Consider the following 13,738-nt stretch of genomic DNA (forward strand, 5'->3'; position numbering starts at 1 on the left):
CAACAGAAATCAGGCCCAATTTGAAGAGACAAAGAGACTAAAGAAATGGCGCAAGTGAACAGAACAATCGTCGTTTCTTTTGTCAAAGTCCCGACAGTCACGCACTCCACCCCATAGATTGACCCAACAGCTGAAATCATCGACCGATTTCAAATCGATAAAGCAATGCGATCATCTTTCGCCTTCATCTTTTGGCGGATTTATTTTATGTCACATTTTCTTTTTCACGAACTAAACGGAGTCTGAAGTCAGTCATCACACTTAAACACCGTTTATTGCTCAACAATTTTTAAAATAGCCAATGATGCTCTTAAGTGAAAAATTCAAAACATTTACTCTGTCCCGTACACCGTAAAAAAGAAATAAAAATCATGGTATTAGATTGGAAAAAAACGAGATTAAATTTGTTAAAATCTTTGATTCTACGGATGGAACGTATCAGTGTCACTTTGCATTTCAGAAAATGCGAGAATCGAAAAAAAAAGAGGAATGATATTTTCGGAATAGAGACGTTTCGTTTTTCGAGACAAATTTCCGGAAGAGCCTTCATTTCTCCTCTTGCCGAGCATGAAACAACGATTTAAAAAACACTCAAATAATTGAAAAAAAAAACCTTTTTCTTTTTGTTTTGCCTTTTCAAGTGGCTTGTTGTGCATGTGTGCATTCCCACCTCTTCTCCTATCTACGAGTGCAAAACTGAGAACAAAATCTTGGTGCTGAAGAGTGTGCATCACAACAGTGTAGACATCGACCGAATTTTTTTTGAAAAGCTGCCTACGGAGCTTCTATTTGGTTTAAATTTCTTCCTTTTTCTTTTGCTCGTTTTTTTTTCTTCTTCTATTATCACATCGAACTACGAAGATTATCTTTCTTCCGCTTTTTTGATACAGCTACGTTCTCCTTTCTTCAACTGGCGTTTACAGCAGGGCTCTTATTCAGAGTATTTTTCCGGCAGGACGTATGAAATGTCGTCCCATGGATGGCGATAGAGTCCTTGCTTGAGTCGTCTTTGATCCAGATAGTGGCCTGTTGTGTGACACACACAAAAAGAGAAATAGAAAGAAAACAGTTGACGAATGATCAAAAAAAAAAAAAAACGAAGATCTTGGTTGAAACCCGATGCGCACGTACCGATAAAACCAGTGCAGCGACCCAAGACGAAGAGGCCGTTGATCGTGCCGATCTCTATGTACTCTTGCGCCTCCTCCCTAAATCAACAACGTCAAAGAAATGGAAGACAAACGAATAATCCATCAATGGTTCACACACGAAGCGGCAGTCAAAACAAACAAAGAGAAAAGGAAAATTATAAAGAAACATCAAAAAACGAATAACAAATAAATATATATTCAAAAATAAAAATAAAATCAATCCGTTCGTACCGAGTAAAACATCCAGAGTTGCGGAGAAGGTCGACGAAAGCCACGCCGATAATACCGTCTACGTTAAGAATTAAATTTGGCTTTTTGCTGGTGGTTATCTTCTCAACTTCGAGAGCGTAGTCGAGCAAAGGCGTGGCTGGAAAGTGTTCGCGTAAGAACTCCTACACGAAATTTAACGAAAAACGAAGCAAAACAAAAAGTTACATCCAATAAAACAAAACAAATCTTAATCCGCATAATTTAATACTTTGATAATAGTAACACGCATATCGGGGTTGTTAATACTCTTCACGCGATGGCCAACGCCCATAATCAGCTCGCCCTTCTTGCGCATAGTATTCACGAATTCCATCGGATGTTGTCCAGCGTCGTAAGCTTCGCTGAATTGACGGGCTGCAGCATCCAAAGCGCCACCAAAACGATCACCCTACATAAATAGGCAATAACATCGAATTGAACTCATCCTCATTTCGTTTTCCATCCGAATACTGTCCGATTAATGACTTACAATGGTCAAAAGTCCAGACACCAGAGAAGACACCAGATCTTTGCCAGCTCTAGCGCAGACGATAGTGTTGTGAGCACCAGACACGGCCGGTCCGTGATCGGCTGTCACCATCAAACACATTTCGATAAATTTGCAGGCGTAGACGGGAAGACGGCGCTGGAACCACAGCAGAGAAATGACTCCGCCGATGCCCAAGTTTTGTTTCAATACCTTTACGAAATACAAAAACGATTAACATCAGATCCAATGAACTTGATTTTTAATTTAAATAATTATACAAACCTCGCTGATGGGCATTCCAGCATATAGGAGCTCTTGACCGCGTTCATCGCTGACGCTGGTCATGAATGAGGCAGGTTTTCGGATCAGCCCAAGTTCGCGTGCCCACGAATAATCCATCGGTACGGTGGGCGGTGGAACTTCCTCGCGAGGTACAATCGTTCCGTCGCTGACCAATTGATTGTAAACTTTTTTGATGACATCTCCCAAATCATCGAAACTTTGCGGTACGTGAGCTCCAACTTCAGCCAAAGCCTTGTTCTTCGAGAGGGCCGTTTCACGTTCGGCGTTGGCACAAGCTCCGGCGTGACCAAATTGGACTTCGGATGAGAACATGCTAGCGCACGTGCCAATGCACCAAGCAATGAGGGGCTTGTTAATTCTCCCATCGGTCAAGGCTCGGCAAACGTCGTATTCTTCGACACCTCCAACTTCTCCCAACAAGACTAACATCTTGACTTCGGGATCGTTTTGATAGCGAAGAAGGTGATCGATGAAGGTAGTACCAGGGTAGCGGTCGCCACCGATGGCAACACCTTCGCAAACACCGTTCGAGTGATGGGCAACGATGTTGTTCAACTCGTTGGACATGCCACCAGAGCGGGATACGTAGGCCACACTGTGCAGGAATAAATACTATAGAATTTTGATTTATTATTTTGTTAGCGGCTTGCATCACCTGCCGGGACGGTAGAGCTTAGAGTGGAGGATGTTGTCCATCATGCCACCAGTGTTGCCGATTTTCAAACAGCCCGGTTTAATACCACCAACTGTAGCTGGACCAATGATGGCCACGTGTTTCTCTGCCGCCAGCTTGTTGAGCTTACGTGTAGAGTTTTCAGGGATGCCCTCGGCGATGATGGCAATGGTGCGGATTTGGGGATAGGTCATAGCTTCAACCGTGCTCTCATAGGCCGAACGCAGGGAAGCGAAGTTGACCATGACATCAGCTGTTGGATGTTTTTTCATGGCGTCGTCCATCGACTTGTAGACGGAAATAAAGACTTCGCCATGACCCCAGTAGAATTTCTGCTTGTGATCGCCAGTGAATGGATAGACCATGGCTGCGACAGAGGGTTCTTTGCGACGGCAGACGAAATCGAAATCCAACATCGATTGGACGGCACGTGTCTGCATTCCCCACACGATCGCTTTCGTCTCGGAGGTAAACAATGGTTTTAGAAAAGCCAGGGATGAGGCCGAAGCTGCGGCAGTTGCACGTGGTCCATCTTTCTCGTCCCACGAGTTGCGGTTACCAACACCAGAGTCCTGGGAAACAGCGCGTGCTCTAGGCATCTGTCAAAACAGTTGATGGATTAGAAAAATTTTTAAAGCAGATATTCACGAAAACTGCAGAACCTCATCTTCCTGACCGCCTGGCAGCAAGAAATTGGCTGTAGAGAATTCTACTACAGATGCGCTAGGAATGGGACGTTTGCCAAGGGCCATGCCCACAACGGCAGTCATGTGGGTTTCAGGGCCGAAAACGTGCACAGGTATGCCCAAATTAGCGCCTACTTCACGCATCACTCTGTCGAAGCGAAACAAATAATGGAGTTAACAGCAAATCACTTTTTTGATGGGCCATTAAAGAACAATTTCTATACCGAAGTCCCTCCTGGTAATTGGGTCCAGCTCGGCGGACGAAGATGGAAACCTTATGATCCACCAACTTTGTCTGATATTGCAAAAGGGCTTTGACGATTCCCTTGAATGTAGCCGCTACGTTAGTGAAATTGGCAATACCGCCACCAATAATCAGGACCTAAAAACATAACAAAATAAAGAAGTTAAAGCTGTTGGAAACAACTAAAACGTGACCTCAAGTCATTGGCATCCCATTTACTACAGTTCCGGGTTAGAAGTCGATGACATCATTCTGATCACGCCACATGACATTTAAACTGAAACTTGATATTTTGATCAGAGAGGAAAAAAAGCTCTTATCAGCAATACAAATGTTATACTTTTTAAGCGCAATCCCGCGGTCAACCTTTGATCCCAACGTCTAAACAGCTGGGTGGTCGCCAACTATAAGCCATTGATATCAAGATTACTTCATCAACAATCGGTGATAACACCGGAAGCGAAGTAATGTATATCGCCATGCAATCATGACATATCGAAAAAAATCAAAAGGACGAGAATTCCCCAACTGACTTTGCCTCGGCATTTCAAAGTATTTCCCTACATATTTAATGAAAATTTGTAGTAGTTACCTTTCCGTCGGGATGTTTGTCTTGCGTCATGAGACTGAGTATCGTCTTGGCATATTCGTAAGTTTGCTGCTCCGATGGAGCACCAGAGTATTCGCCATAGTTGGCCAATTCGTTAGCTCCGCCCAGGTCGCAAATGGTGTCTGAGTAGATGACCGAAGCACCACCGCCGGCCACCATGGTCCAAATTCGACCGGCCCTGTTCAAAATTGTTAATTTCAAAGAAGCGCCACTCTTCGAGTCCAAATCAGCGATGTAAGCCTCTTCGGGGTAGGCGTCGCGGCCGAAAGGAGGTGGATATTCAATATCTCCCCACTTGGTGCGGCACAGAAAATCGGCCGTGGCATCGATCTTGGCCGCCAGATCCAGCATGAATACTCCACCATCATCCGTCACCACCAACGGATTAATTTCCATATAGGTAAAATGGAGATTGACGTAGACATCGTAGAGCGCAACGATAAATTCTGCAACTCGCCTGAAATGAAGAACATAAATAAATTGCTTAGAGGCAAAATGTTACTAGATATAAAGTTACAAGAAAACGCACTCTTTTTTGGCAGCATCGGTAACGTTAACCAATAAACCGCTTGATATTTGTTCCTGGCTGGGTTTACTATCGATCTCCACGGACAGGCGCAGAGCTTTTTCGTCTACATCGCCAATGTCTACCCCTCCTTGATGGTGGAAGAGAATGACGTCACCATTGCGTTCAGAATAAATGCAGACGTAAGCTTCTTCCTCCTATTTTATAGAAACGTTATCAAGTTTCGAAACGTACTTAACGAGTCGCAGTTATCTTCATGCTTACGTCTTTATGTGCAACGAACGGTTCGATAATAAAACGACGCAGTTTGCCAGTCGCCTTGCCCACCTAAAATTATCCGTTGCGAAACAAAAAATTATTCCTGCAATATTTGCACACTGAACTTTATGAAAAAATTTTTGGAACGTAGTCAAGACACTGTTAGTTAAGTATTAAATGAATTTTTTTTCACTTTTATCAGAATATATTTTACCTGAACGTCTTTATCGATCCGCTCGTCAACCCACTGCTGGACTTCGGCCAGCCCTACATTGACCTTGATGAGACCCAATTTACCGCGTCGTTTGATGAGCTGATCCGGCTTCACCACAAGTTTCTAAATAATTATAAATATAAAAAAAATAACCATGATAGACAACTTCCTTTCTGGGAATACTCGGAACGTTCGAAATTAATTCTACAATAGATCCAATGACGACAAAACATTCTTTTCTTCGAAGAAATGTTTTTCTTTTTCAAGGACTCATTTACCTCTGTTTGTAGCCAAGGCTCCTGTTCGACAAGTTGGTTCCATGGTACACTTTGGTCATAGACAGCGAAACGACATTTGGCCACACCGTTAGAGTAATTTAAATTCCGGTTGATCAAGTCCTTGCCCGTCGCTTCCCAAATGGCTCGGGCAGACATTCTATATGTCGTCTAGACTGCAAATAGACAGGAACAAAAAAAAAAAAAGATCATTAGATTTGCCACCCTTAACGTTTAGCAAAGGTGAGTGCTCTCGCTGGCGTCGCCATAGGTATTGATCCGCTGTTGCCCACCCTCCTTTCTTCCTCCCACACAATCCTGTACTCTCACGTTGACATGAAAGAGGCGACCACAACAACAGCAAAATGTTCGTATCAGTCGTCTCATTTTATTCTGATTGTATATTTAAAAGTAGGACTATTTGATAACGAAAAAGAATAAATGATATAGAGAAAACCGTTTTCACGTTTAAAAAATACGGAAATAGAAATTCTTGACTAACCCAACCAGTCTGACAAGGAACGATAACCCCGGAGGGGGTAGCTGGAGAAAGTTACCCTAACGGTGTACTGATTATACGGCGATGCTCTCGAAGGGTAATAACTAGATGAAGAAAATAATAATAGTAATAAAATAAACTTATTTCATATGACCTATAAAAATTTATAGTTAAAAACGTAAAGGAAGTCTACATACATATCCCGTTTTAAAATTCCGTGACGTGTACAGGGTATTAAGATATTTGCGGATAAATTAGAAAACAAATTGCACCCAAAAATCAAAGAAAAAAAAATTTGTACTTACGATAAAATTTGTTCAAATTAAAGCTGAAATTTGTCGGATGAGATAACTTAAAAGAGGTTAAAATATGAGAGTTCCGGGGGATGACGAGTGACACGTTCACTCGTGAACAGGTTTGACAGGAATGCTGGCAATTCCACAGACTACAGGGAAAGCAGACCGTCTTTAGAGGGTTTTTCATTACCTGAATAATATTAATTCGTCATCTAGCGACGGAACGCATAACTAAAAATTTTTTCATGTTAACCACGGCTTTCCAAAATTTAAGGGTGCAAATGGTCGTTGGAGAAAACGTAATTAAGTTTTAAAATCGTGACTCATAGAATATTATGAGGACAACAATGCAACTATATTTTCTTATGACTACCATTCAATTAGTAGTAGCTGCAGCCATCTGTTATAATTTTATAACACCGCACGCAACTTGCCTGTTTACTTGCACCACAGACGACAGAGAAAGCCGACAGCTGAAACACAGCTGACATCAAGTAGTTTTCCAAGCAGGCAGAAAAAACAAACAAACAATATACAAGCAAAAACACGTGGTGAAATAATTAAGAAAATTAGAAGAACCATGAACGATGGATCAACTGTTTCAACAGTCACTAGTTACACGCGGTACACACTGATCGCATCCGTTGGTTAGTTACTTCTACCTACAAAGACTTTCCTCAAATTGATGCTGACGTATAAATTTTTTCGTCATACTATTTTTAGCATTAGTGTGTAGCTGCCTCAATTTTTACCATGTATCTACCATGTTTGAAAATGATCGACACTTTTCCCATCTCTCCACTCTTGAGAGGGAAATGACTTTCCGCACTGAGATGGGCTTGTGTGTTATTATTTTCTAATTTATTAATTTGTTTGTGTTAATTAATGTTAAACAATTTGTCTTTAGTTACTACTCATATTATAAACGAATAGTCAATGCTCCGTCATTCATCTCTGGGCTTCATCATATCATGAATGACAATAAAACTGAATATCCATCTACTATTAACACGTTACAGAGATTCAATCTCTATCCCGAGGTAGCTATGGTTTAGTTTTCCTTTAAAAATGTATGTGTTATTTAAATATCATTAAAACTTCTCTGTAGGTAATTTTGGGAGCTGCATTTAGAGGATTTGTACACTTTGCAAAATTGATTGGCATCAAAACAAAAGAATGTTGGCAAGTTGATCGTGGTGACGATTTACCGACTGTTTGGAGCTGCGAAGGCTTGGGAGATGCTTCATATTTTTACATCAATGGAGTGTGGGTTTTTGCAGGAATCACGGCCGCCCTCATTTTCATTTATGGTTGCTACCTGAGCCGTTCCATATTTGGTGGCATAATTGCAATTTCAAGTTTTTTCTTCAACCATGGAGAGGTATGGTGGAATTTCCATAACCGCAGTGGTTTAACATATTAGATTTAATAATCCCATTTCACCTTGTTTGGTGGTATAGTGCACACGCGTTCAGTGGACTCCTCCTTTGCGAGAGAGCTTTGGCTATCCTTTGATTTTGGCCCAGATTTTATCGGTCTCTTGGTGTTTACGTCAGACTGCGCCTCACTGGAAACATTTGTGCTGTATTGCCTTTACTACGTCGGCTTCGCTAGTCACTTGGCAATTTTCGCAATTTGTCTTCCTCACCCAATTGCTCAGTTTAACGGTGTTGTGGATTCAAAATTCTGCTCCACGTCCCAACATAACAGTGGTTTTTCTTGGAAATCTGGTACTTTTTTTTTTTTGGTATTTTTCCATTTTTTTTTTTTTTTCGTTTTCTCTCTCTAGGGAACTGTGTGGTTATTTCATTTTTCTTTTTTTTTCTTTCTACAGATTGGACTGCAAAATGCTATCGTATTGCTATTCGCAAATGAAATGCTCTTGACATCTCTATACTCGTGTTCAGTCGTCGTGTTACTCGGGTTCATTGTGTTTCTTCCCCATTTCTCATCTCGCCCTCAAAGTGAGTGGATGAAACTTAGGAACACAGTCATGCATGTTGCAATGGTCTGCATCGGTACTTTTCTTTTAAGATTTTGCGTGTCAGCTCTGTTAGGATCGAAAGACGATGTAAGTTCCAATATCTTATTAATATTTACGCAATAGTAAACGTCATATTAACTCACCAGGCTCATATTTTCAATCTACTGAGATCAAAATTCACTTCCTTCCGTGACTTCCATACAATGCTCTACACTTGCGCAGCTGAATTTGACTTTTTGTCACTGTCTACCATTTACCGACTGTCTTCAACCCTTTTACTGCCTATCGTCTACGCAGCTATTGGAAGCGTTGCCCTATACGCTGCAGGTTTTGGAGACATGACAAATCAAGGCGAAGTATGCCAGAAGCGTGTAGCAGCTTCCTTATCAATCAAAAAGCAAAGAGAATCCCGACATTTGAAAGAATTATTAAAAAATGAAACGGCATCGCCCCGGAAAGTTGATGCTGCTGTTCAGTATAACATTTTACAACTAATGGCATTTATCATCATGGCGGCAACGATAATGCGTCTGAAGCTCTTCATGTCACCTCATTTGTGTATAATTGCAAGTCTGGTTGCTTCTAAGAAGGTATCTGGACGTCAAAATGTGGCCATGCGTTGATGTTATCCACTATAATTTTTTGTTTGTTTTTAGTACATGTTTTTCGTCAAAGGCAAACTAATGCACTTGGCGCTGCTGGCGGCGTTATTAAGCGGGATGAGCTTTGCCGGTTTACGTAATCTCAAAGAACAAAGAAGGTATTATTTTCCTTTGTTTCTAACAGTTCTATAGAACAAAAAATTAATGTTTTTTTTTGTCCTAGTATTATCGGAGAATACAGGTATTAATTGCAAAAACATGAAAAATAAATTAAAAACTAATATTGTAAAATAAAAAAAAAAAAAAGTAATCCAGCTTTAGAGGATTTGATTAATTGGATTCAAAAGGAGACGCCGCGAGAAGAGGCAGCCTTTGCAGGGCCAATGCCTATCATGGCATCAATATTACTTACTACCCAAAGACCAGTAATAAATCATCCACACTACGAATATGCTAACCTAAGGTGATGAAATAAAAAATGTTGAGAGTTTCAGTTATGTGAAACAATTGCGTTACCATCTGTAGAGAACGCACAAAGACAGTCTATCGGGCGTTTGGTCGTGGCACAGTAGCCGAATTATATCGCTCACTAGTTGATCTCAAGGTAACGTATTTCGTTCTCCAGGATCACTGGTGCTTTGGTGAGCCACGGTAAGCGCTGATTTATTCTCATTAAAAGACAGCTGTGCATACATTTAGATTTTCCTTGAATTATTCAGACCCGGATGCAGCATGTTGGACGTTTGGGACACAGATGAACCTCATCGTAAAGATCTCAATCCCTTGTGCTCGGTGTTATTCGAAGGAAACTCGAGTCCGTTGCAACGAGTCTTCTCCAATGAGATTTACGTGGTGTTGCGAGTGCCGTCACGCTACGTTGAAGTGAAACTTCCGCCTCGTCAGTATCGTCAATGAGACAAAGCAGTCAGTCACTCTACAGGGAAAGAATTTTGCTAAATCAAGAGAAAAGCGAACGAAAGAAAAACAAGAAACCAAGATAACATATTTAAACAAACAAAATGGTTTTATTTTACAGCCAAAGTTGTACATAGGGGGCATGGAGAACAGTAGACAGATACGCGAATACACTTTGCTGTGTTTTAGCGGGAATTGAAATGGTGATACACTTATTTCTACGGGCTCGTTTAGTCCGGTACCCACGATGGGTACTCTGGAATGGCGGAGCACTACATACGGGATCACTGGACATGTCGTTCACCTTTTCAAAAACCTCGGCACTATGCACGCGTTGGCAGCAGCAATAGCTGGGTTTAATAAGTAACTATAATTTTGAATGCTTTCAATATAGTACGGAAAGTTAAAGGAACTATTTGACACTGGAAAATTCATATCAATGCATAGGAAACATACTGGTAGATATAAAAAATACCAAAACAAAAAAACAATAAAAAGCTTGCACATAATGCCAATTGCCCCAGTCTTGCAGGGGAGAGGCGATCAAAGCGTAAAAAGCGAAAATAGTCATAAATTAATAAACCCACGTTTTACAGGCTAAATACGTTAGATCCTGAACAAATATAAAAATATTTCACTGGATGCACGAATGAGGAAAAATAAAAAAAAATAAAACTGGAACGAATAATGAAAAATAACTATCACTGGAGGCATACGAAACAACAAATAGAGAAAACGCTTTCATCTGTGACCATTCTTCTTGTGATTGTACATTTCGTATTTAGTGCGGAATAATTCTCCGCACAGACAAGCGAATGGATCCCTTCCTTCGGCGTGCATAATGGCGGTGTGGGTGCGTAAGGTAGCGGCATCGCGGTACATTCGGCGACAAATTGGACATGGGCGTGGTTCATGGAAGGCCAATTTCCGAGGGGGGTCTCCCGCAAGGGGATCAAAACCTATGGGGAAAAATAAAACGAACAATGAGCAAAAAAAAAAAAAAACTTGGGAATCCCCGATTAACTTACTGGGACTGGCAGTATCAGACCTTGTTGACATGGCAGCTGGTCCTCCTGCATCAGGTGAAGTAGAAGGACCCATAACGAGCTGGGACATGCTGTCGTTACTGCTGGTTGAGAGGTGACGAGCTTGAGAGGCGGCAGCGCGAAGTTTGGCCGATGCACTTAATAGGTTAGGTGCAGCCAAATGCTGGGCCAATAGCGGAAGTGAGAATGCTTCTCCTCGACTGTTCTCACTTATCGCTCCTAATTCTGTTTCGCTTTCGCTTTCTTCGTCGCCACTAGGGCCTCCCCCTCCAGCCCCGCGGGGACTATTTTCCTCTCCAAACTCGTCCTCAAAATCCACCAGAGGCTCTTCTTTGATTTCGACTACCTGCGGGTCAGGCTCCATATCTGGTCCACCATGACTGCTGTTTTCCATGTCACCAAATGAGGATTCAACTTTATCATCTTTGTCGTTCATGTCCTCATCTGACGAACTAGTAGCAGAGATGTCAGCTCCGTTGTTGTGACATCCCGACGAGGCAGCTGCCATAACTGCTGAGCTTAAATTAAGTAAATTTTCTAACGATGTCGGAAGGATGTTGCCCGTGGTGGAATTCGTTGTTGATGCCGCATGTGGAGATGATGATGTATTGGCTTGCACTTTTGAAGCCAGTGCAGTAAGTGCTCTGGTGGAGCTTCCCATTGATTTTGTCAAATCAAATGTTGGGGTTGTGGGCACTGCAAGTTGCTGAGATAAAATGGATTGTAACATGGGCACTGGGCGTGAAGATCCTCCAGAACTTCTCTGTCGTTTGGCAACTGGTGGCGGGGTTGGACTGGAATTGCTACAGGAATTTGTGTCAGAAACAGAAGCAGATCTCTTTGTTGCAGACACACTGGTGTTGAGGAGACCAGCAAGGAATGATTGATTTCCTTTAGGTGGTGGTGTTTCTCCTTCTTTATCTTCCTTATTGGAAGCCGATTGGCTTTCTCTAACTTCACACAATCCTCGAACTTCCAATAACTGGGCTGTCTGAAGAAGTTGTGGTATTCGATCTTGTTCAACCATCACTTGACCATGGTACATGAAGAAAAGAATGGCTGAAAGCTCGGTGTAAGCAACATCTCGTAAGATAATGATGGGATGCTGGCAAGGATTATCCTAAAAAATTTAAATTGTTGATAAAAAACAATCTATCCTTTCACGAGTCAATCAGGAACATCGATCATTGCTTGTTTTGTGATTTAAAACAAGCATGAAAATAAAAGATGTGAATAATTGCCTTACTTTCAAAAGTCTTCGAAAATATGTTGAACAAGCTGATAAAACAACTTTATGTGCCTTGATACTCTTTCTGTCACAAGAGAGAGTCACATCCACAAAATCTTCTTGCCCAAGTAAAACTTCAAATTCTGAGATGATGCTGTCAGAATGGTTATTCCACCGAAGACAATACTGTTGGGCGCTATCTGATTCGCCCATTTCTTTAAAAAAAATTAAAGGTTGCTCATAAATGCTAAACGTCAACAAGATGCTGCTGTTATCCGTTGTTATAAGTACATACCTGAAGATGGCAGATGATCTGGATCACATAGAAATTGCCTATTTAGAACATGTTACGAGCCAGAGGATTAAGAACTACGGTTGAGGTACAAACATTAGTTAAATTGCCCAGACGCTGAGAGGGAAGAACGACGTCTCTCGAGGCTCTCTCTCTAACGCTAAATGCGAGAACTGAGTATTCGTTCGAGCATTGGGTACTACTGACCTTATGGCCTTATGACGCGCGTAACCTCCTCCTCCCCTCCTTCCCTTCAACCCCCGCCCCAAGGCCCTCACTGTAATGAATGTAAGAACAACAAGAAGGCAAAAAGGAACTGAAGAACCGTCCATATTCCCTTGCACATGGCGAGCAACAAACAATTTCGATTAAGAAGAAATATAAATGGAAGAGTTACACCACAATGACATTAAAATTCACGAAAATAGTCAACCGTGAAAGGCGGTGTTGAAATATTTTGTTAAACAGACGATTCTAGTTAACACGGTGGCAAGCTGATAAAAATGAAAACCTTGACTAAATTTGTTTAAATTTTCACCATCTGAATCGATAGATTCCGTTGCCCTATTAAGACTTGATAGATAAATATAACAGTGGCCAGAGGAAAAAGGGGAAACTGAAGCCATTGGTCGGGAAAACCGCTCGAAGCAAGATCACGAAGTCAGTCATTCGTGTCTCGTCGCAATCTAGTGGTGTTTTAGCCCGTGACCCGAGACAAAAAAAAAGGTTCACTTTCCAGTTTCCATTGCATAAAGAGAAAAAATACCGTGATAATATGGTTGATGCACGAGTATGTCTGTGTCCATCTTTTCAAATTTGACTTGTGTTTTTCTCCAATATTTTTTGTCGCAACAGCCGGTGCTTTTTAACTCGAGTAACGACCTCATCCAAGGCTGTTGACCTAACTGCTCGGCAACGTCCTTCGTTTTCTCTCTCCCTTTCCTCTCCCTACTCTGAATAACCACCCTCCTTCCTCACCCTGGGCTCCTCTTACAAAAGACGCTTGCAATGAGGGGGCCTAAGGCTAAAACTTTTGTTCTGCGTGTTAATAAGAAAACAAATTCCAACGAGCGCGAAACAAGCAAAACCAACTGTATAACTCAAATGTATAATTATTGCAATAGCTACTGAAAAAATATGTAGCGGGATTTTTTGTTCCACTTAATTTTGCTTCTTCGTGTTATCTTGTATTACTGA

The 13,738-nt window shown here is 41.5% G+C and overlaps 3 protein-coding genes across 3 annotated transcripts; 1 reads left to right on the plus strand and 2 right to left on the minus strand.

Annotated features, from left to right (window-relative positions):
• Positions 1-255: 255 nt before the first annotated feature.
• LOC130695659 (ATP-citrate synthase-like) lies at positions 256-6,636 on the minus strand. Its single transcript, XM_057518828.2, has 15 exons — positions 6,484-6,636; positions 5,683-5,855; positions 5,405-5,527; positions 5,197-5,259; positions 4,936-5,129; positions 4,389-4,863; positions 3,777-3,934; positions 3,529-3,700; positions 2,849-3,465; positions 2,173-2,788; positions 1,891-2,100; positions 1,630-1,809; positions 1,383-1,543; positions 1,132-1,208; positions 256-1,026 (listed from the first exon to the last, which is right to left on the minus strand). Exons 2-15 carry the CDS (start codon positions 5,836-5,838, stop codon positions 932-934), a joined length of 3,297 nt encoding a protein of 1,098 aa, XP_057374811.1. The 5' UTR covers positions 5,839-5,855; positions 6,484-6,636; the 3' UTR covers positions 256-931.
• A 311-nt stretch (positions 6,637-6,947) lies between these two features.
• Positions 6,948-10,170, plus strand: LOC130695620 (probable C-mannosyltransferase DPY19L1). Its single transcript, XM_057518781.1, has 12 exons — positions 6,948-7,121; positions 7,198-7,315; positions 7,382-7,514; positions 7,583-7,855; positions 7,935-8,204; positions 8,309-8,545; positions 8,605-9,048; positions 9,115-9,218; positions 9,284-9,301; positions 9,368-9,523; positions 9,586-9,711; positions 9,780-10,170. The coding sequence occupies exons 1-12, from the start codon at positions 7,055-7,057 to the stop codon at positions 9,973-9,975; spliced, it is 2,142 nt and encodes a 713-aa protein (XP_057374764.1). The 5' UTR covers positions 6,948-7,054; the 3' UTR covers positions 9,976-10,170.
• Positions 10,066-12,764, minus strand: LOC130695628 (protein abrupt-like). Its single transcript, XM_057518792.2, has 4 exons — positions 12,545-12,764; positions 12,268-12,464; positions 11,004-12,141; positions 10,066-10,934 (listed from the first exon to the last, which is right to left on the minus strand). Exons 2-4 carry the CDS (start codon positions 12,460-12,462, stop codon positions 10,717-10,719), a joined length of 1,551 nt encoding a protein of 516 aa, XP_057374775.1. The 5' UTR covers positions 12,463-12,464; positions 12,545-12,764; the 3' UTR covers positions 10,066-10,716.
• Positions 12,765-13,738: the final 974 nt, after the last annotated feature.

This window comes from Daphnia carinata, chromosome 7, assembly GCF_022539665.2.
Source record: "Daphnia carinata strain CSIRO-1 chromosome 7, CSIRO_AGI_Dcar_HiC_V3, whole genome shotgun sequence".
NCBI classification, from domain to species: domain Eukaryota; kingdom Metazoa; phylum Arthropoda; class Branchiopoda; order Diplostraca; family Daphniidae; genus Daphnia; species Daphnia carinata.

Excerpts from the sequence above, each read along its gene's own strand:
- LOC130695620 (XM_057518781.1), top strand. The coding sequence starts at position 7,055 with ATGAACGATGGATCAACTGTTTCAACAGTCACTAGTTACACGCGGTAC. Across the intron at positions 8,546-8,604 it reads TGTTAGGATCGAAAGACGAT|GCTCATATTTTCAATCTACT; the intron begins GTAAGTTCCAAT and ends TTAACTCACCAG. Across the intron at positions 9,712-9,779 it reads TGGTGCTTTGGTGAGCCACG|ACCCGGATGCAGCATGTTGG; the intron begins GTAAGCGCTGAT and ends TGAATTATTCAG.
- LOC130695628 (XM_057518792.2), bottom strand. The coding sequence starts at position 12,462 with ATGGGCGAATCAGATAGCGCCCAACAGTATTGTCTTCGGTGGAATAAC. Across the intron at positions 12,142-12,267 it reads ATTTTCGAAGACTTTTGAAA|GATAATCCTTGCCAGCATCC; the intron begins GTAAGGCAATTA and ends TAAATTTTTTAG. Across the intron at positions 10,935-11,003 it reads GTCTGATACTGCCAGTCCCA|GTTTTGATCCCCTTGCGGGA; the intron begins GTAAGTTAATCG and ends TTTTCCCCATAG.
- LOC130695659 (XM_057518828.2), bottom strand. The coding sequence starts at position 5,838 with ATGTCTGCCCGAGCCATTTGGGAAGCGACGGGCAAGGACTTGATCAAC. Across the intron at positions 3,701-3,776 it reads AATTACCAGGAGGGACTTCG|AGTGATGCGTGAAGTAGGCG; the intron begins GTATAGAAATTG and ends TCGCTTCGACAG. Across the intron at positions 2,101-2,172 it reads CTGGAATGCCCATCAGCGAG|GTATTGAAACAAAACTTGGG; the intron begins GTTTGTATAATT and ends TATTTCGTAAAG.